Here is a 20,498-nt window from a genome sequence, read left to right as displayed (position 1 = left end):
AAAAACCAGCCAAACAAAAAATGCAACCAAAAAGCCCTCACTCCTTCCAGCAGCATTAGCACTGGAATTATTGCTCAGGCACAGATTAATCACATCTCGTGTGCAGCAGGTCGGGGTCACACAGCAAGGAAGAATGCAGTTAAATGACAGCGCTGCCAGCCAGCAGGATCACGGAAAGCTGACCTACACTACTTGAACCTCTAACCACAGAGCCCTCTAGTGTAAACGGTGACAGAACAGTGAACGCTTACCTGCCTGTAAAGCTAGCACCAACCATCTCTTACCAAATGGCAACTACTCAGCCAAGAAGAGCTCTCCATTTCATCGCAGTCACACTTGCATTCAAACCTTGCTAGCACAGCACGAATTCTTCACTCACTGAGAAGAGGTTTAACCTACAAAGTTTTTCTGATGCAACTAGTTCACCTCAGTGTGTTACTAACTTCAGGCAACTAGCCCATCATCTTACTTTCCTGGGTGCAGACGCATTGCTCACTTCATTATGTCATTACTAAACACATTTTATACAAAGATCCTTTTATCACCTCATAGGTTTTACAATATTATTACCTACCTTCTGCATGTTGTTTTCAAAAGTCTCACATGAGGAAAAACCAGTAATTTACTCCTCCATACACCAGCCAGCACACATGTTTTATTGTTCACCACTTTTAAATTATGTCTGAGGTACAGTATTCCTTTTCAACCTGCTCAAGTTAGCAAACAGCCGGCCCCTGCAGCCCCAGAGGGCACAATCAGCTTTGTCTCTGAAAAAGGCTTGTGATATGAACCCTAAAAGAGCTAACACCTCACATCTGTACAACTGAGCCCTCGATTGCTATTTATTTTTGGGCTGTGTCAATGAAGCGAATAACCAAGTACATAACCTTAGAGCTTCCATAGGTTTTCTTGGTTTTCAAGTGCTGGTAGCTCACCATTAAGCTACTATAAATCAGATTATCATTCCTAAGCGTGCAGAAATCCTTCAGCTAAAAGGCACCCAAAACTTCATGGGCAGAACATTAAACTCTTGAGAGATCTCTTAAATGCAGATAGTTCTGATTAAATGATGCATTTGTTGGGGGAGGAGGGGAAGGAAAGACACTGTTTTTAAATGTCCTTAGGTTTTCACTTTAAAATAGACTGCGAAGAAGTTCCCTTGGTTACTCTATGCACTTGACAATCTGTGTAGTTTCAGTCTGAGTCAGGCGCCTTATTTGGGCAAGTCTTCCACAGAGACGACTAAAGTAGTAGGAACTAGCCAAATATTATTGAAAATGTACATCTATTACCCAGCAGACTTTGTTTTGTGAAATCACAATCTAAAGTGTTTGGAAATAATACCAATACAAGGTATTCTTAGCATCTCTTTCTGAAACCAGTCCCCTTCTCCCACCCTCTCCCCAATCCAGGCAGCTATTTGCAAGGACATACCACAAGCCAGATTGATTAGCTGACTGGGTTTAAGAAACCTACCAGATTTTTTAAAGCAGCAGATCAGTTCCCTGCTCCGGTTCACAACACAGCCACACACAGCTGTCACACTGCAAATAAGAGGTCGACACAGGGGCAGAAGTAACAGGATACCTTACCAGTATTGCCAAACACTTCATGTGGTGAAGCAACACGCTTTGGGAAGTCAGTGCCCAAAACTACTTTCATCCCATTAAAACAGAAGACACCCTAAATTTAGAACTGCTGTCCTTTTAATATAATCTCCTGTGAATCCCATTTTACTACTGGAGTATGCTGCTTTCATTCGTAGTTAAGATACAGTTATTATTTCTAACAGCAAATTCAACAGCACCAAGCAGTTAACCACTTTCAAATATTCCAAATACCTGTACACTGTCTCAACATGCTAGTTGAGACTTTCAGTACTACCAAGCTACAGCTGATTACCTGAGGAGTCAAGAAACACTAGTTATCCGACAGCATTAAAACAATAAAGAAGGTCTTTACAGAACAGGTAGCTGAACTGCAAATTTCTTATCAAAGGCTTTTACCGATGCTAAAGTGGATGCTGGGCAAGCCTCTAGAACAGAAGTTAACTGAGAAACTACCTTTAGCTTAAAATGGCTGGAAACTGAGAGGGGATGCACCATGTATGCCCAGCATGGTTTTAGATTTTTCTGTAGGCTCTCACTTATGGCCACTGTCACTGATGGGACACTAACCTGAGTGGCCTATTACCTTAGCATTATATACTGCTGCCACATTCTTTGGTAACCTGAGTCCCCACTTCCTTGCTTGTGAATAAAAAGGCACTTTTGACACCCAGCTCTGAACTTCTGCATCGAAGGTTCTAAACGCCCTAAGCAGATCACACAAACACTGCCCTACATTCCCCAAAACAGACCTCTTTCATAGCAACAAGCTATAGTTAAAGTATTTAAACCAATACTTTTAAAGTATGTACTATTTAACACAAAAAATTCAATCATTTTCAGCATTAAAAAAAGAATTCTGCAAACAGATATATTGGGGCAGAGAAGGGAAAACAGGTGTACAAGTCTTCAACTTCACACTGTAAATCAGATCATAGGTCAGTTCAATTAGCAGAATTGGTTTTGACTTGGCTTTCATTGAAAGTGTTTAACCATGAGCTGACCATGCTTAAGGAGTAAAGCTTTATTTTTTTTTTAAGCAGTAATTCACACTGATTGCTTTTACTAAAAGTAGTATGATCAGCCCCTTAGCAAAAATAAACTGAAATGAACCAAAATTTGAATTCCACCTACTTGAAAAAAGCCAATTCAGGTAAAACCGTTTTTGGAGAGGCCATTTTAGCCTCCAAAAATATAATCTTCGAACATAAATGTGTGTAATGCATATGCACGGCATAGTCCAAAAGAAGTCTACGGAAGTGTCTACCTAGACAAAAGTAAAAGTGTTTATACAGTTCAAATCCTTAAATGAAGTTTACATAAGCTGAACTGCGGTTATTTCCAACAGGTGGTTCAAGGACTTGCTCACAGTGCCAAAAATAAAATAATCAAGGCCTAATCTTCTGTTGAATTCATTAGGAAAGTTTCACTGAGACAAGAAAAAAAAGAAGGCGTGCAAAAATTACTAGTTTTACTTCAACTTCTTCCCCAGTTTGAAGCAACAAGACATCTCAGAGCTACAAAGTGTCCAAAACAGGCATACTGTACTGTACTGAATGTATTTCAAGTATTTTCTGCCAAAAAAACTGACACCATCCTTCTATCACTGAATGACAACACAGAACTATTACTATAGAATTCTCTTCTGTTTGTTATAGAAATCGGAATGCATAGTTTGCACCAGATGGCTTTTGGTTGTTTTGGTTTTTTTTTAGTTTGGCACTAGACACAGTTCAAAGGCAACTGCATTGTAAATAAGTGTCTGGCTAAGATTTCCTGGCCTGCAATACATCAGAGAAAGTTCACGCAATGGCAGCTTACTCAAAATTGCATAACTTTCCTCAGCTTTCTTTGGGCAATTGTCACAAGACTAACTTATGTGAAATTTCTATAGAACTTTCCATGATTTTAACACTGACCATTTAGTCTGTTCACCTAATTCTGTATATAGTTCCCTTCATGCATTGAGTCGGTATTTTTATTTCCTTATACTACATAACAGATTATTATCTGATGGAAACTGAACTTGTCTGTCTAGTGGAACATTCATATTACATACGGCATTTATGAAATCCCTGTTTTTCAACAGGATCCATGTGTTAATTCTGAGTATTTTAGAAACATGGGAATATTTTTAAAGTCCTACCTTAACAGCGACATATTTTGTGCAACTGCTTTACATGTCACACACACTTGCGCGAACCTTTATGCTTTCTTTACCACTTACCTACATCTCAGAGCTGTTAACATTACAATTAAGTGAAATGACAGATTTTTTCTGATATCATTTTTCATGTCTCCCTTACATATGTATACCATGAACAACAGTCACTAGGACAGTGTTCGCTTTCTATCAGCTTGCACAGCTAACTGACAGCAAGACAGAAATGTAGGTCCGTCCATCTGAAAAACAGAAATACCCTCGGGTATAGGCTTTTAATATATTACAGTGTCACTAGTGCCAACATATATGTATTCCATATCCAGATTTTGACAAAGAATCCTAATCAAGAGTCAGAATGTGTAAAAGTGCAACAGAATAGGTCACTGGGGAAAGAAATTAGCCTTGCTGCTAACAACACAGCAATCAATGCATCTTGCCTTCAACCACCTCCCACGTCTGCTTTCCTCTTGTAAGTAATGCTATGATTCTGAGAGATAACACAAAAGAGCTCTGACCCTTGGGTTCTGTTGACCCCAACTATATTTAAAGAGCTGTTATCCTGATGCTGGACTGTACTCCTTTCTTTAAACCTCCACCACTTACTCAGTGACTGGTTTTGTGGCAGTTTTGATTTTTTTAAGCACTCTCTAGGATGCTTGCAAAAAGCTTAAAAGTCCAGAAACACAGTACACCAGGCACCACAGCTGCAATGGGTAGAAAGAGACCTCTACTGCAGCTTGTGTTGCCATGCAAGTTGTCCACTGGCATGCAAGAAAATGAAAGGAATCTTCAAAATTACAGAGAGAACACCATCATGTCTCTCACAGACCAATGAAACAAAAATAGCACTGCTCACAATGCATCAGCACCTTAAAATTATGAAGCTAGTTATATGAAAAAATTACTTTGAAAGCTTTTGCTCCAGTTGTTTCCCCACACATTTTTTGCAGAGACATGAATCCACAACACCTCCAGGGTGGAAGGAAAGCTCTGATGTTAAACCTTCCACTCCTATCAGTCACAGACAAGGAGGAAATTACTCCAGAAACACAGCTCTAGAGCCAGAAATCTACAGAGGCAGCAGAGAAAGCATAAGTGTACAAGGTACCTATACTACAGTAATAGGAAACAGTAAGACTTGCTTTTCATTACTGGCTTCTTTGGACAGGCCTGTCTTGTCTCCCTTCCCTGAGTATTTTGGTCAAGAATACAACAGATCTTTATCCACACTCAATGTGAGATTCAAATTTCCTTTCAACAAAAACATCTACCGTGACTACTGAGATACTTCAGAACCGCTGTAAATGCCAATATTCCACAAGATATTTTGAATGCTTTCTTTTGAGACCTTTATTTGCAACTGATTTGCAGAAACATTTCACAGTGCTAAGCACATTCTTACTTGCTATCTTCCCTTAGTATCCTCATTGAGCCGCCTCATTTTCTTCCCTTTTATTGTATTCTCAGGGCTGAAGGATCCAGGAAGGAGAAAAGGCAGATGTTTTAGACTGTTTCCCCCCCACACACTTCTCAAGGTAGGAATGCCCTGACACCGTTCATTGCTTAGTCCAGTTAGCAACTCCAGGTGCCAGCTGGTAACATAGGCATGGGGCTGCCCTAGCAGCCACCTTCATTAAATTACCAGGAAGAGAAGATGGGCCACTAAGAACCATTCACTCCCACTTGCAGTTAGAAGAAAGAAAAGTGTAGGCATGTTATATGGGCACCTCTCATTTCCAGTCCTCTGGGCTGATCTAGGAATTCTTCAACTTTAATCACTTACTATTATTTCAGAGCTAAAGGTATTTTATTATTATAACTTACTAAGCGTGCTTTATGACTTCTAGCAGAGTATCCACAGTATCTCCTATGCTACCTGTGCTTCAGAAACATGCTGAGCCTCTTGTGGTTTCTTTGAGGTAATGGATTTTTTTTAATGCTAAGGCAAAGGAGAAAAGTGAGGAAAAACAGGGATAGCCCAAAGAAAGTTTGAAAATGTACTTTTACAGTTAGACTGACAGACCAGAGAAGTTCCACCTCTAAATTCCAGTTCATGAGCAAAGAGTTGGTCAAAGCAAAACAAACCAGCAGAACTTGATGGCCATAAAGCTATGATCATCTTATAAAAAAACCAAAAAAATCCCAACCCGCTGCCACTAAACACCAGAAATACAAATGCTTCTAAAAATACAAGGTCATAAAACACTGCACAAAAGTCAGGAAATTCAGAGTTGAGTATTAAATTACATGTCCTTAAATCACTCAGTGCCTCCCAGAAACCTGCTCTGTAGTCATCAACCTCCTTTATTATCTTTGTATGGTGCATTAAATTTAGCATTTTTGACAGAGTATTTTGTATGTAATAATAAAGCCTCTCTACTGAAAAAAAAAAAGTCTCAGAGTACATTTAATCCTTTCATGGCAGCCAAATCCTGCCATGTGTTTGTGTTGCCGTTTTCCTCCTCCGATTAAACAGTAACATGTTCATCGAGATTTCACTTGAATTTCTCCACTGTAAATTCTGAGAAAGGGTAATTGCAAGGTTGTTTTTTTCCTCTCCCATTACATTCATTTGACTACAGACTTTTGTCAGATCCAGTTCTTCACAGCCAACTCAGAAGTGGTTTTGAATCCACATTTCTACTTTAGGACTTGGGCCTAGAACACCAGATGTGTCTGTGTTTTTTCAGGTCAGAGTGTACGCTTATGTTTCCAGGTTTTATGACATTTCATAACAATCACCACAAGTTTTTCTTCTCTCGCCTCTTGCTGATTTATACAAAAGCACAGTCTGATTTTTACCATTTAAGATCGGTAACTTTAGGCAGAAAGTTATAAAGTCACCTTTATTAATGTAAGTCTTGTTGTCATTCCTTCCCTCAAATCACTCCATAGGCTGTACAACAGTTTAATACCAATGACTTTAATTCTATTTTTCACAGTTTAAAAATAAACCCTGTTTTTCTCTGAGCTTTCCCCTCCCGTCATTTCCGTGTTTAATAGCTTAACGCTTGCTGCTCTTAACTCCATTTAACCCTTGCTCTCCTAGACAGAAGGAAAAAAAAAAAAAAAAGCCACTTATTTTCTCCCGCATTACCATAAACAGGACACGTCATGTCGATTCTCCTTTATTCTCCTGCCTCAGACCCAAATCTCGTGGCGATACCTGAATCCAGAGGGAAGTCTCCGAGTTTACATAATGCCCACTCCAGAAGCATAAGGAGGCGGGGGCGGCCCCTTGCCCCCCACCGCCCCCCCGCTCCCCACACCGCGACAGAAACGGGGGGAGGGGAAAGGACAGAAAATAAAGCTGAAATAAGGAAAAACAAGCCCCTTCTCTCCACGCTGCGGGCGATTTAGGGGATCAGAAAGCAGAGAAGGAGAAGAAAGCGGGAGAGGAGCGTGTGTTATTTCCTGTTATTGTTACTCCTGTGCCCACTGCCCGACGGAGGGGTCGGGCCGCTGCCCCCGGCCCGGGGAGGGTCCCCGCACCCCGCCGGGGCACCGGGGGTCGCGGCGGCCCGGGCCGGCCCTCACCTTTGTAGTGCACCCGCAGGTTGTTCTGGGAGAGGCCGATGTAACTGAATTTGTCCTTCGGGCTCCAGGAACGGGGCAACGGCGTCTCCTGCTCGTCCACGGCCGGGTAGAGCCTCTTCAGCCGCCGCTTCAGCTCCTTCTCCTGCTCGTTCAGGGCCGGGTCGCCGTGCGGGAACGACGCCGGGGCGCCGGTGCCGCTCCCCACCGACAGGCCCAGCGCCGCGCCGGTACCGCCGCCCCCGTCGCTGCGGGCCCGCTGCCGCCGGCGGCGGGTGGCGGCGGCGCAGCGGTGGCCGGCGGCGGCGGCGGCGGGTGGAGCAGGAGCGCGGCGGCCGGTGCGGGGCCGGGGTTGGCGGCCCCAGCGGAGGGGATCCCCGGCGCCGGCGGGGGAGCGGCGGCCGCCAAGGGGAGCTGCGGCGGCGGCGGCTGTTGTTGCCCGGACATCCCGGCTCCGGCCTCCTCCTCCTCCGCCGCCACCTCCCGCGGTCGCGACTGTCACCGGACGGGCCCGGGGCGGAGCGACGGGCAGGCCCGGGCGCTGCGGAGCGAGGTGTCCGCCGGCGGGTCACCCCCAACCGGAGCTGTCTCGGAGGGGGGCGGGGTGCCGGGGGGGCGATGACGACAGCGGTGGCGGCCCGTAGAGCGGCCCGATGGGAGCGGGGGAAGCCGCGGAGCCGGGCCGGGCTGAGCTGAGGGAGCCGCGGGGCGGAGGGAGCGAGTGAGGCGGGGAGAGCAGCGGCGCCGCGCGCCTGGCGGAAGCGAGGCGGCCGGAGAGCGCGCGCCAGGCGCCGCGGCAGAGCTGGGCTCCCCCCCTCCCCTACACGCTCCCGGTCCCGCGCGCGCGCGCTCTCTGCCCAGCCCCGGCGCGAGGCGCCGCCGTGCGTCGCCCCGTCAGCTGAGCCCGGGGCCCGGCCCGGCCCCGCCTGCCCTTCCTCCTCCTCCTCCTCCTCTTCCTTCTCCTCCTCCTCCTCCTCCAGCGCTGGCGGGGGGGGAGAAAGGGGCGGGGTCTCCACCCCTCAGCGGGTGCGAGGCCGGGCGCGTTGGGCGGGCGGGCGGCGCGCGCCGGGGCGCGAGGCGGTTGCGCTGAGGTGAAGGGGCGGGAACGGCGGGGACAGAAAATAGATGGCGACCGGCCCGGTCTGGCGCTCGGAGCTGTCTGGGAGGCTGGCTCCTGTCAGGCCCGGCTCGCCTCGGCGGCCCGCCCCCGCTAGGGCACGATGGCGAGGGGAAGGGCCGCCGGGAGCCGGGCGGGGTGGCCCGCGGGAGAGGGGAAAGCTTGGGAGTGTCTCCGCTGGCGAGGACGGGGGGAGCAGAACTGTGTTCGGGGTCTTTTTTCCTCCTTTGGTTTGTGCTTTAGGGGAGTATTTTTGCCTGCACTTAATGTCATTGATTAATCATAAATAAACTGCCTGTGCTGGTGCTTTTGCATGGCGGCAATGAAAGAGATGCATCTACAGACAGGCAAGCAGTGACTTTGAAAACATCAGGAGAGGAAGGGAATTTCACGGACAGGTCTGGGACCTGAAACATTGGGCACTTCGCAAACCATGGCCAGCTGCGTGTTGGAGAACAGGTACAGAAGCAGGAAATAGAGCAGGTTCATAATGCTTCACCTCTGTGAAATGGCTGGTGAGGTAATGCAGGTGTGACACTCACAAAAGCTTTTAACAAGCTAAACGTTTCTCACCTATAGTCACCAAAATATCCTGCCGCACGAGACTGATCTGTGATGTTTAGTAGCATCTATGGCTGGACAAAATGCAATTATCTAAAAATACCCTGTCAAAAGGAACTGCAAACTATACAGGAGTAGAAATACCTAGGATGGATGTCAAAACACATGTTGAATCATGCCCAAGGGTCAATTACCCTGGCGTTGGTAGGCTATCTCACATTAGATCTAATTTTGCTTCCTAATACCTAGAGGTTGTTGTAAAATATGAAGCTTAGTAGTTTAGAGTTAATATGAACATAAACTTCGGCAGATGTGTTTATGTTCAAAACTGTAGAGGTGTCTTAACTTTTTTCGAATGTCAACAAAATTTCTGCCATAGCTGCTTCCTGAATCTATGGCTCACTCATCATTCCTGCAAAAATATTTCATGTCATCCATTTTGAGATTGCCACAATCAAGTTCCTATTTCTTCTACAGTAAAATGGGAGAGCAGGTGTTTCCATGCTTAATTTTTGATGTTATTCACTACTCTGATTGCTTTTATCCCATCATTTACAACCTTCCTAGGATAAATAATCCAAATTATCAAAACGTTTTTTTATAAAAGCCTTTCCCCCCAAACATGGCCCCAGACAGACTCATCCACATAACTTTTTCTGAGGTAGGATATACTGTAGACTATGCCAGGGGAGAAAATAAATTCCTTTATGTAGAGGTATTATAATACTTGCTGTTAACCAATATGTTACTTATTCCTTCTGTGTTCTATTAGCTTATTTGTTTTCTGACTTTGTGAGGATTAGAGATAGCACATAGATATTTACGTAAATGCCCAGTTTCTGCTTTTCAATTGATGTAAATGTATTGGAACTTGTCAGATTTAGAAGCAGTACTCGTGTTCCCCTCTAACATGCATTATTTTGCGTTTTCAATATTGAACTTAATATTCACCATTACATAATCCATTCTATTTTGTTACGACTTCCTCATCGTCACAGTCCCCTCTTGTCTTGCTTAACTGAAATAATTATGACAGCTGCAAATTTTACTCTCACAATACAGCCCTCTTTCTAGATCAGTGGTAAATACAGCAACAATATGAGACTTGCTACAGAGCCCTGAAGCAGGCTGTCATTAACCTTCCGCCATCGCAGAAGCTCGCTGTTGAATTCTGCTCTTTGTTTTCCATCCCCAGTTTCTGAGCTGTGATAGTACTTTTTGCCCAGTGAGTACTTAGCTGCTTGAGTCGTCTCTGGCTCAGGGATTTAATCAAAGGCCTTTTGAAACACTGTAAAACATTAACTAGCCCACCAAAATCTCTTTGGTTTTCAGGTGGGGCTTTTGTTGACACTTTCAAAGAATTTCAGTAGATGGATCAGCTAAAAGTTCTTTCGCTTTGCAGAAAAGCCTTGTTAGGCCTAATTCCATATCAGAGATTTTCTTCTATATGCTTAGGTTTTATTTATGTTTACTTTTAGCGACCAGTTCAACCAAAGAAAACGCAATCCAAGCATTCCAGCAACTGAGGGTGTTTGGCTTCTTGTTGAACATATCAACAGGGTGTCAACGTGTCAGACACGGGGTTTAAAGTGACTGTCACTCCATGACCCAGGCCCTCCCGGCAGATGTGCTGCATGGGCATCAGCTCACTGTTGGTATGCCTGTCAGCTCTCCTCAGGGAAACTCAGAGCTAGAGGAGAGGGGAGAGCAGCCCCTGACACCTTCCAGGCAGCATGGGTAAGAATAAAGCTCTCCTGATTGCACAAGCACATCCTCTTCTCACAACGGAGCGTTCTACATGGTTCAACATTGCTGAGGTTAGTTTAACTCCTGGATCCTGTGTTGGCTGCTCTCTCTTTTCATTAAGAGTGTGTAAGTGGACTATGGCCATCTGTGCTAGTGATGCCAATAGCATTCTGGCTGTCATCAAAAAACAGAGACAGGATTCTCCTTGGGAGTCTATTTCTGTGCATGTCCTTTGTTCCCTTGGTAGGACCAAGCCCCCTGGTCACACGTGAATTTAATGCGTGTGCTACGGCTGCCAGCCTGACAATTTCCAGGCACTGTCTGTCTGAAATCTAATACCTTCCCTTTGTAGTGATGGTGGCTGCCATTCTTCGTTTAGTATTTCTCCTGATTAAGTTTTTCCAGCGCATAGTTTCTTTGTAACTGTTTTGGAATTAATTTTCCCTGCTTCAAGAAGCTGCTTGGAAATCAGCAGTGTGTTATTTACTGTTGTACTTACTGTGCTGAATTACTGGTCCTAATAAGAAAAGAAAACTACTGAGTAGTAAGTTGTGATATTCCAACAGTGTTAAGGACAGATATCTTCCAACAAGCTGGAGGATTTTTTTGTCAAGCCCTTTGCCATTTGGACTTTGGGTTTTTCTCACTGCTAACTTAATTGCTTTTATATAGGATGGGCTTGATGAACTGACAAATGAAAGGCTTGCCAAAATGAATCATGTGTGAATTATAGACCATCACCAGCTATTAACTTGGTTGAATCAAATGGTGATCAAGTTCCAATTTACAGTATTACTATGTTGCTGCTCACACTTAACACATTGCTTCTGCTTTTATAAAACTGAGCAGTGGGCTAATAGAAATAATTTTGTTATACAAGTCAACTATACCTGTGCCTATCTTAGACCAAGAGTGATTAGAAATCTCTTGCTTGCCAATGCTTCAGCTGTGGTGTTTACATATATATATATATATATAAAACAATCCTCTATTTAGTTTTGATACTTGAACACCAGCGTGTGTACACAGTGGGAGCTGTATTCTTTTCTTACCTTTCTGGTATGTACGTGGGCACTGTAGTCTATGGGGACCCCAAGGTTTGTAGAAGTATGGTCCACTTTTTGTACAAAATCTCACCAAATTTAATCTCTATAGTCCTGTTTCTTTGAAATTCTTTGCATTTTGTTAATGAGTTTAAAGTTCATTCATAGTTAACTTCATGCTTTTCTTCCAAAGTTATTCATAGCTCTTTACCATATCCTCTTTCCACAATGAAGGGCAATTATTTTTGGTCATTTTCTGGTGCATAGGGTGCGGGTTTTTGCCCAGTATTACAAGGTGGTTTTAAAAGAACTGAAAATCTGTTCATCAGGATAGATCATAAATAGAAGATTTTATAGTCTCCACTGTCTGGACTACTGTGCAAGCATCGTATTCTAACTAAAATGTCAAAATGGGCACAGAAATAAAATGCCCTCCAAGCTGAATAGAATGTGTTTTATTTAGAAGACAAGTTTATATGGGGGCAGGATAGAAAATATGATAAGACACATTGGTTTATTCCTTTTGTGAAAACAGATATCAAACCATAACACTATTAGAGAAGGGATTCTCAGCTAGCGGGTCAAGATCCATTTCTGAGTCATCATGAATTTCTGCCGAGGGTGGAAGCAAGTTGGCATGATCTAAATGTTGAAATATAAGAAAAAACATTGAAGGCTGACTGAAAAAAAAACCAAAATCACAGTGGCCAGAATTGCTACAGTAAAAGAGTTTGTTTGGCCAGATCAGCCTGGACTGAAAAAATCCCTTTGTGGTATGTAACCAAGTGAAGTAAGGTTGAAGGACAGGAAGAGAAGAAAGAAGAAAAGAGCCAATCATCCAGCCTCCTTGGACTAACGGACTGAAGAACTCTGTGCTGCTTTTCCCCTTGCCCTGGCTGGGTGCATCAGCATCCTGACTCCTTCGAGCAGCTGGAAGAGTTCCAGTACCCTTTTAACTAACGAGGGGCAGGCGGGTCACAAAACTGCAGAGTATGGAAACTGCTGTGTGGCTGGGCACCATCGGACATCCTCCACATCATGTTTAGGATGGAAATCTAAAAGTTACGTGCTTTCAATAAACATTTTAAAGTTCTCTGGCAGACCCTAGGCAGTGTTTTGTTTCCAGTCTGTGCATTGGTAGGGTGCCCATTACCATAGATGAGCAAGCTCAAAGACTGCAGGCTTTCAGAAACACATGGGATGTGTCAAGCTGACCCACTTCTTGAAAGCCAGGCTAGGCCTTTGTGAAACGTCCTGTGCTTGTTAGATGTTAGGATGTCAAGAATGTTTAAGTCTCCACTGATGGGATAATTATTGTTATAGTGTTTATAGAGGTGGGAGGGCCCTAAGGGAAAGGAGGCCAAAAAGGAGAATCAGGAAGTAAGATGAGTAAGGCTCCAGGAACTGCACGCAGATGGAGTTTCGTCATGCTTTTTTCTTTGGCTCACTTGGCTCTTCAGCAAAATACATGTTTACATATAATATTTTTTTCCTTTCTGCATCTCTCACACCTACAAATTCAAACGTTCCACATGCTAATCTTAGTGTCAGAAGTAGATTTAAAATGGACATTAGGAATGTGAAACTGTCAGGTGAAAACACTGAGTTTAATAATTTTTAGTTATTGTAGCTGCTTCCAGTCCTCCTGTCAATCTGCAGCTTGCCTCTTTCAAATCTGTTCCAGGGAAACAAGTTAGCCTCAAATACTCAATATCTGCTGAAATCTGAAATCCTGCAAATCTGCTGCCCTTGTTAGACAGTAGTATTTTACTGTACAGGACTGATCATATGTTGTAATTTATAGAATATATTAAATATACCAGAAGCCTGTAGGATGTGCAGACAGTTACCTCCTTTTTTATTAAGAGTACAAAAAACATGCATCTACAAAGCATATCGTCTGACAAAATGCAGTGTTTTTCTAACTTTGTTCAGTCATAGTAACCGTAGGGAATACTTGCATGACAGAGCAATTAAAATATTTCAAACAAGGTCATGATTTTGCAGGTGATTGTTTTTAAGATTAACGTGCCATTATATATGCTGTCATGATTGCAATGGGTATGCTCAGAGGCTTGAAGGAAGAATAGCTTCCTGTTCTAGTACATTATTATTATACGATCAGCAATTATTGTTGTTCGCCAAGCCACGCCTATGCTAACCTCTGTCATCAACGATATTATTTGATCAGCTTAAAAATGACTGAATCTTATCTACTTGGCAAATTCTTTTAACTTACCTTAAGAACTTACCTGTGTGAGGATGCCAGAGAGTACAATATGGAAGTCTTTACTATATAAAAGCCACAGCATTGTCACTGATTTGTTACAGCTGCATGGTGCTTCCCCCTTTGGAAGTGTCTTACTAATAAAGTCAGTTTTCCTTTCTAGGAATCAAAATGCTGAGAAAGACCGAGAGGTTATCTGCCTTCCTCTTCCCCTCCACGGCTAGACCAGCTATCCTGTGAGCATTCCTGACAGGCACTTGCTTAAACTCTTCTTAAAACCTCCTGCAACTGATCCGCTAACAGCTTTCTGCTGTGTTTTGACTAGTAACAACGTAAGGGAACGCTTGAGTGGTTTGAAAATACATTATTTGATTTGGATAGCCTAAGAACTAATTGGAATGCAAGCATTTCTGTTGCTTTAAAAACATTTTCAGCAGTGCTTTTTGAAACATAAAATGTAAGTTTTGAGCCAGATTTGCAGTGCCACAGTAAGTGTTCAAAACTCATGAGTCAATGCCCACCCACAAATGAAGTTGGCTTAAAAGCCCATTTGCTTAAAAATAAGACATTTAGAGAGGATGGGTAGGTGGCTGGTTATTTGCCATCTGGTTTCTGAGCTTTTAGGAGACCTTCCTTTCATATTTACAATCTTTTGCCATACAGAAGAATTAAAATCTTGCTTAAAAAATACAAAGCTGGGATTCTTACTGCAGTCCCTTGACTTTGGCAGCTGAAACAAGTATTGAAGGATTTGCAATGAAATAATGAAAATCAGCAACACCTATTTGATTTGACCTGACAGCATTCTTTTCTGTGTTATGGCTTTGCAGAGGAACAAACAGTAATCTGTATGTACGGATCCCCTCATATTTAATATATTGGGTATATTTTGAGGAAGGTTGTGGAAAAGTGTGGAGTGCAAATCTTTTCCATCTCAAAAAGCTCTCTATTTTATATTACTAACTTACTGCTAATGTATCATAATGCTTGCTAATAGGCAAATGCTTCTTGTACTCCTAGGCCCACCTAGGTTAAATCTCATGGTAGAGAGGAATTTATTTCTAAACATAAAGATTGCAGGAAACTAACAATTTGGTGTTGCCGTGGATTTGTCACACTTGGCTAGTTCTTGGTAATTAAAGGAAGGTTTTGATAAACAAGTAGTTTGCTGAATTTTAATGGTCTGTGGGTTGGAGTTCTAGGATAAACTTGCTTGTTAGAGACTCCTTATTTCTTCTAGTGAATATGTTACATCATCTTGTTAGAGACTCCTTATTTCTTCCAGTGAATATTACGTCATCATCTCAGAGACTCCTTATTTCTTTTGGACAATATGTTATGTTGTTGATGTGCCAGGCAACTTTGCCTAAACTCTGTGAATGTGAACGCCTCCTTTTATATAGTGTCTTGCAGTTAGCTGCCGGACTTGCTGACAGCATAGTTCTGGCAACTTGCAGGTTTGCTGAAGTGCCATGTTGAATTCGTATGGCAGGTAGCATTTATCCCCAGCTCCAACCTAACCCTTACAAAAGTGCCGTCTGGAGGAAGCTGTATGTTGTAGAGAAGGTCATTTTCTCTAACAGTAACAATAGCATGAAGCTGTGTTGGAGAACTAGTTCATTAGTGAGAGCAATACAAATCACATGAAAACTCTATCCTTAGTTTAATTAAGCTACAGTTTTCATGTTCGCTGCACCAACCAGCCTGGATTTTTAGATGTAAGTACATGCTAAAATAAAGTTCATTTGAGACTCTGAAGAACCTGAAAATGCATTTTCAAAAGTGGTTGCCAGACTGCAGAAAGGTATGAACTGGTGCATAGAGAGACGTGTTTCAGTTCTGATTGACAGAAGGTTCCTGGGCCACACAGGCCTCTCAGCCATGAGTGCCACGCAGCAGAAGCATACCAGAAGCCGTTAAGCACGGCACTTTCTCTCTGAGGAAGGCTTGCACTGGCTGTGGATCAGCTGGTGGTGAGCTTTACTGGGAACAAATCTAGTACACCCAGTAAGAGCGTTCTGTACTAGAAGCAGGAATTACTTCACTGACCAGCGCGTTAGCTATCTCACCTAAGTTCTCACCTCGGTTCTGTCAGCATTTAATGGAGAAAGACAGGTACCTGGAGGACATTGCTCCCATTCTAGCACATTTGACAAAAACAGATGAACCAGTTCCTGCTTCATCAAGCATTCTGCATTCAGGAAAAAGTTACTTGTGATCAAACAAACGAAGACTGCCAGGATGCAAGTGCACTCAAAGGGAAGGAATTAAAGCTGCAAAGCTTAATCCAAATTAATGTGTTTCTTATTACCATGGGTGCTTGACTTTGAAACCTTTATAATATCTTCCAGTATTTTTACAGGCATGAGATATTTACTTTAAACTCACTGTATAGGAAATTTAAATCTATGCCATTTTACGTAGTATGATTTGTGGGGGTTTTTTTTGCTTTTAGTGATTTCTTTCAGTACATATTTGGCTTCTAAAGACAGCACATTGTTCAAAGCATGCTTTTGCTCTCTAAAGCCTCTGCCTGCAGCGAGAACTCCTTTACTTGATGCAATTCAGTACAAGTCCCTGTGGTCCCGTATGAGCTGTTAGGTGCCTCCAAGCAGCCTGGTCAGCCCAAGGCCAAGCTGTGTGCAGAGCCCAGCCTGGCACACGGGAGGCCCAGCAGGAAGAGCAGCAGTCGGTATGGGCTGGCTCGCTGTCCCACTTCCCTTGTCTGATCAAGGAGAACAGGCTGAAGAGGTGGGACCAAAAGCTGCTGAAGATGTTGTACAGCTGAAGTGAGATGTGACTCAGTGACATGTCATACCTGGCTCATAGGAAGAGGCAAGACAGAGCTTGGGCAAGAGGAAATACACTTCATAGGATAAACAGCCACTTCACCTGAGTTATAGACATCTCAATTTCCACTGCTAATGCAGGAATTGCTGTACATAGTATGAGACATTGATATTGGCCCTAATTCTGTTGACTGCCTCTCATGTCCAGGAGAAGATCTGACCTTTTGCAGTCTTGCTACTTTGCCGCACTTTCTCTCTACCCTCCAAACCTCAGTCTCATTTCTTCATTGAACTTTCCTGCTCTGTATCCTTTCATCTCCTTTATGCAGAAGTAAAAGTTCCTTGTGGGCAGAGGTGCTTATTTGTTTGTTACAAGTTATCACTGTATGGAATCACATAGTTACATAAACCAGTAATACTATTAATGGCAGAAAAGGCAGCAACTTCTCTTTCAAACTTTTAATACGGATTCTCTATCAGTTTAAGTGGAAGCATGATCCATAATTAAAGTGGCACAATCTTATGTACAGTAATACTGAAGTACAGTGAAAAATGCAGGAAAAGAAGGTATTATAACAACGTCTAATCACAGAGACTATAAATGCAGCCACACAGATCTTTTAAAGGTTCCTTGGTCAGGTATATGCTTACAGCTCAGGATTAGCTCAGGCAGGATTGATGTGAACTGGAAGACAAAACCAGCAAATGCTGCTGGGGCAACAGTGCAGGAAAAGTTTAGGACCCCTGCCCCATAACAAAGAACTAATCATTGCTCATTAATGAACGGCTAGTAACAAATGTGTGTGAAAGCAGTAGTTAAAAATTGGCCAGCAAGAAGTACCAAGTGATGGTTATTTGCGCCTGTGTTTTCTGGCTCTGGCAAGCAGGGGTTCTTTGTGTTTCTGACGAAATGAATGCTAACAATGACACATCCAGCGACACCTTTTCAGGAGGTGCACTGGAGGTGGACATCAACGCTGCCTGAAAGACAACTCTCCTTCCTTTTAATATAGGTCCTAAAAGCAGGGGAAGGTAGGAAGAGGAGGAGGGGCTGTACACAACTAGAGTTAGCCTCATATTTTATCACAACCCTGTACAGTTTCTGAGCCTGTTCAAGATGACCTTTTACTTTAATTTTTAACTGAGAAGAAAGGACATACTGTACAGGTATAATACCTAGCCTCCAAAGCTTAGTGCAGAACTTAAAAAGCATGGCAGGAAGGGGCCAGGTATCTACTCTATTGAATTTAAAGACATTGTCAAATTAACAAGGCCTGAATTGTTATTCTATTTATTAACTTATAATTAAGTGACAGAACATTTTCTTCCACATCCTGAAGGTCATTACCACTGTATATGTATTTTGGCTCCTCAGTGATGTCGAATATCCAGTACTGTGCCTTTTACAAACACATACATGAAAAAAAAAAAAATCACTAATTTATGCTCTTTCAGTGCTGCCAAGAATGCAGCAAAGTATAACCAAGCTGCATATGGCTTGACTGTGGTAAAATGTCTGCATCCTGCCTACACTACAGGTGTAGCTCTACTGGAAGAAATCCCCAATTAGGTTTCAAGGGTTGGATAAAATCCTCCTAGGGGAACTTGAGTGCCTGGTAGAAGAGCTGTCCTCAGCTGGCTCCAGTTTGATTCCTCTATCTCATATCCTGTGCCTTAAATGATTGTTGTGGTGCACAATTCTGATCCACTTAATGTTTTCCTCCCACAATTACGAAGCAGTAAGGAAAACAATTTGACTAACGGTGCTTTAGTTACAAAATCAACAGACGCATGAAACAAATTCTTGAATTTGGCATTGCAAGATGACACTCTTAAACATGAAAATACCAAGCACTGCCCTTTGTTTACTAGGGTTCAGATGATGGACAAAGCATTGACTCTAATACTGCAAAAATCTCTTGACTAGCAGCTCCAAAACAAAAGTCCTAGTTCTGGTCCTCCAATCCCACTTGTGCTAGTAGGATTTTGAACTCCCTTGGATTCTCACTGGTAAATCAACAATCAGATTGGCGCACAGCATATTAAGTATCAAAGCCAGGCCCCTGTATCTGGAACAGGACTGGAGATGTTTGCTGCTAAGGGGCACAGAGTGTTTCAACAATGCAAAGAGTAACTGAGGAAATAAACATGAGGTAATAAAAAAAAGGCAAGACAGTTTAATCTGACAAATCCCCACCCCCCTTTTAGGGGGGATTTTTTTGATATATAGTTGAACCCCAAATATGAACTTCAGAGATAAGTATCATGATTATACAGGTTATGGAGTTGAAAGAACCTTTCCCATAGTTGATGCTATTTAAGAAAATGCATTTAATACTAATTTGAATTTACTTTTTTAAAGAGAAGGTCATGCATAAGAGTGGTACAGGAAACATCTTTTAAAACTAACTTCTAGCACAATTACCTGGCTGTTGCACTTGCATCTCTTTAGAGTCTCCTCTATCTGATGACATGAAAGTCACTGCAAGACAGATTAATCTAGCTTTTGAGTATTTTTGGAAGAGGCGGAGACTACAGGAAACTTTCCTAACTTGACAGACCTTCTGTGGCGAGTTCAGGGAACTCTCTGGCAGGACCAAAAAGCAAGTGTCACAGCAAGGCTTTCCTCTCAGATTCAGGCAGTTCTTCCCTACCACATCCTGGGGCTTCTGCAATTTAAGCAGCACCCTGGCCTGGCTGAGTTGAGGGTGCATGTAGTCACAGGTGTAAGGAAAGTTGCATTTGTTTCCCCAGAGGCCACCTTAAGAAGACAAAAATCAGAAGCAACGAGAAAGGTTTCCACTGATTGTACATGTTCCAAATAGGTCACAAACATCAAGTTTAAAAGCTTGTCTCTCTTACTGTTGTGCCTGTTTTCAACAGGCTGAGGAAAAGAAGCATTCAGTGATCATCTGGTTTTTCCAGTACTGTTACAGGTTAATAAGGACTTTGACAGGTTCTGGTCTTCAGGTTTTCATCTGGAAAAAAAAAAAAAAAAAAAAGAAAATTCAGTACTTAACTCATCAGTGAAGTTGTTGCTGTAAATAGGGACTATAAACTATACAGCACTTCATCTGCAGATCTCTGTGTGCTTTCAAAAAGGGTTATTGCCCCACTCTTACTGCTGGGAACACAGTGGTGAAGAGGTGCAGTGGCTTGGCCAGAAATCACCCAGATGGCCAGTGTCAAAACTGCAGATAAATCCCAGGACTAATTCTTTATCCCAGAAGCTGCCTTAAATAAATAATACAGAGAATTGTGCAATGGAGCATACACTTGGGAACAGTTGCAGAACATGAGATGAAAATACATATAACAAACTGAAATACTAGGAAGTAATTGGATTTAAGACAAGAAAATAACCATGGAAGTATATGTGAGATCAAACATCACATAGTAAAGAAACTTTGCTTTGGAAAGGCAATTTTTTTTATTAAAACATGCTACATTTTCTAGATGATTGTGTCTGTGTCATGTCTTTTTTGTTAGCGACAATGACTACAGCCCTAAAAAAATAATTTCCTGAAACACAGCTTCTGGCAGTAGAATAGATATATATACACAGACTCTGAATGTAACTGATGGTTTTGACTTGTGTGCGCTAGCTGATGAGTGCTGAATCTTGTTTTGTCAAGTTACTCCATACTCTCCCCAACAGAGTGTTCAGGTGGAAGTTAACGGCTGTGGCAAGCATTAGGACGTACAGGCTT

General features: G+C 42.7%; 2 protein-coding genes across 2 annotated transcripts in view; both read right to left on the bottom strand.

The window, feature by feature from the left end:
- The window catches only part of RANBP9 (RAN binding protein 9), a 40,853-nt gene extending 32,645 nt beyond the window's left edge, over positions 1–8,208 (bottom strand). Inside the window, 2 exon segments of the mRNA XM_037380093.1 lie at positions 7,309–7,551; positions 7,554–8,208. Coding sequence (XP_037235990.1) covers positions 7,309–7,551; positions 7,554–7,752 — 442 coding nt within the window. The 5' untranslated portion in view covers positions 7,753–8,208.
- Positions 8,209–17,209: 9,001 nt separating this feature from the next.
- Positions 17,210–20,498, bottom strand: part of MCUR1 (mitochondrial calcium uniporter regulator 1) — a 44,427-nt gene continuing 41,138 nt past the window's right edge. Inside the window, exon 9 of the mRNA XM_037379357.1 lies at positions 17,210–19,766. Within this exon, the coding sequence (XP_037235254.1) occupies positions 19,726–19,766 (41 nt within the window). The 3' untranslated portion in view covers positions 17,210–19,725. The remainder of the gene's footprint in view (positions 19,767–20,498) is intronic.

Source organism: Falco rusticolus, chromosome 3, assembly GCF_015220075.1.
Source record: "Falco rusticolus isolate bFalRus1 chromosome 3, bFalRus1.pri, whole genome shotgun sequence".
Taxonomy (NCBI): Eukaryota; Metazoa; Chordata; class Aves; order Falconiformes; family Falconidae; genus Falco; species Falco rusticolus.
The sequence above is the reverse complement of the archived record's forward strand: the minus strand, read 5'-3'. Positions and strand labels throughout refer to the sequence as shown.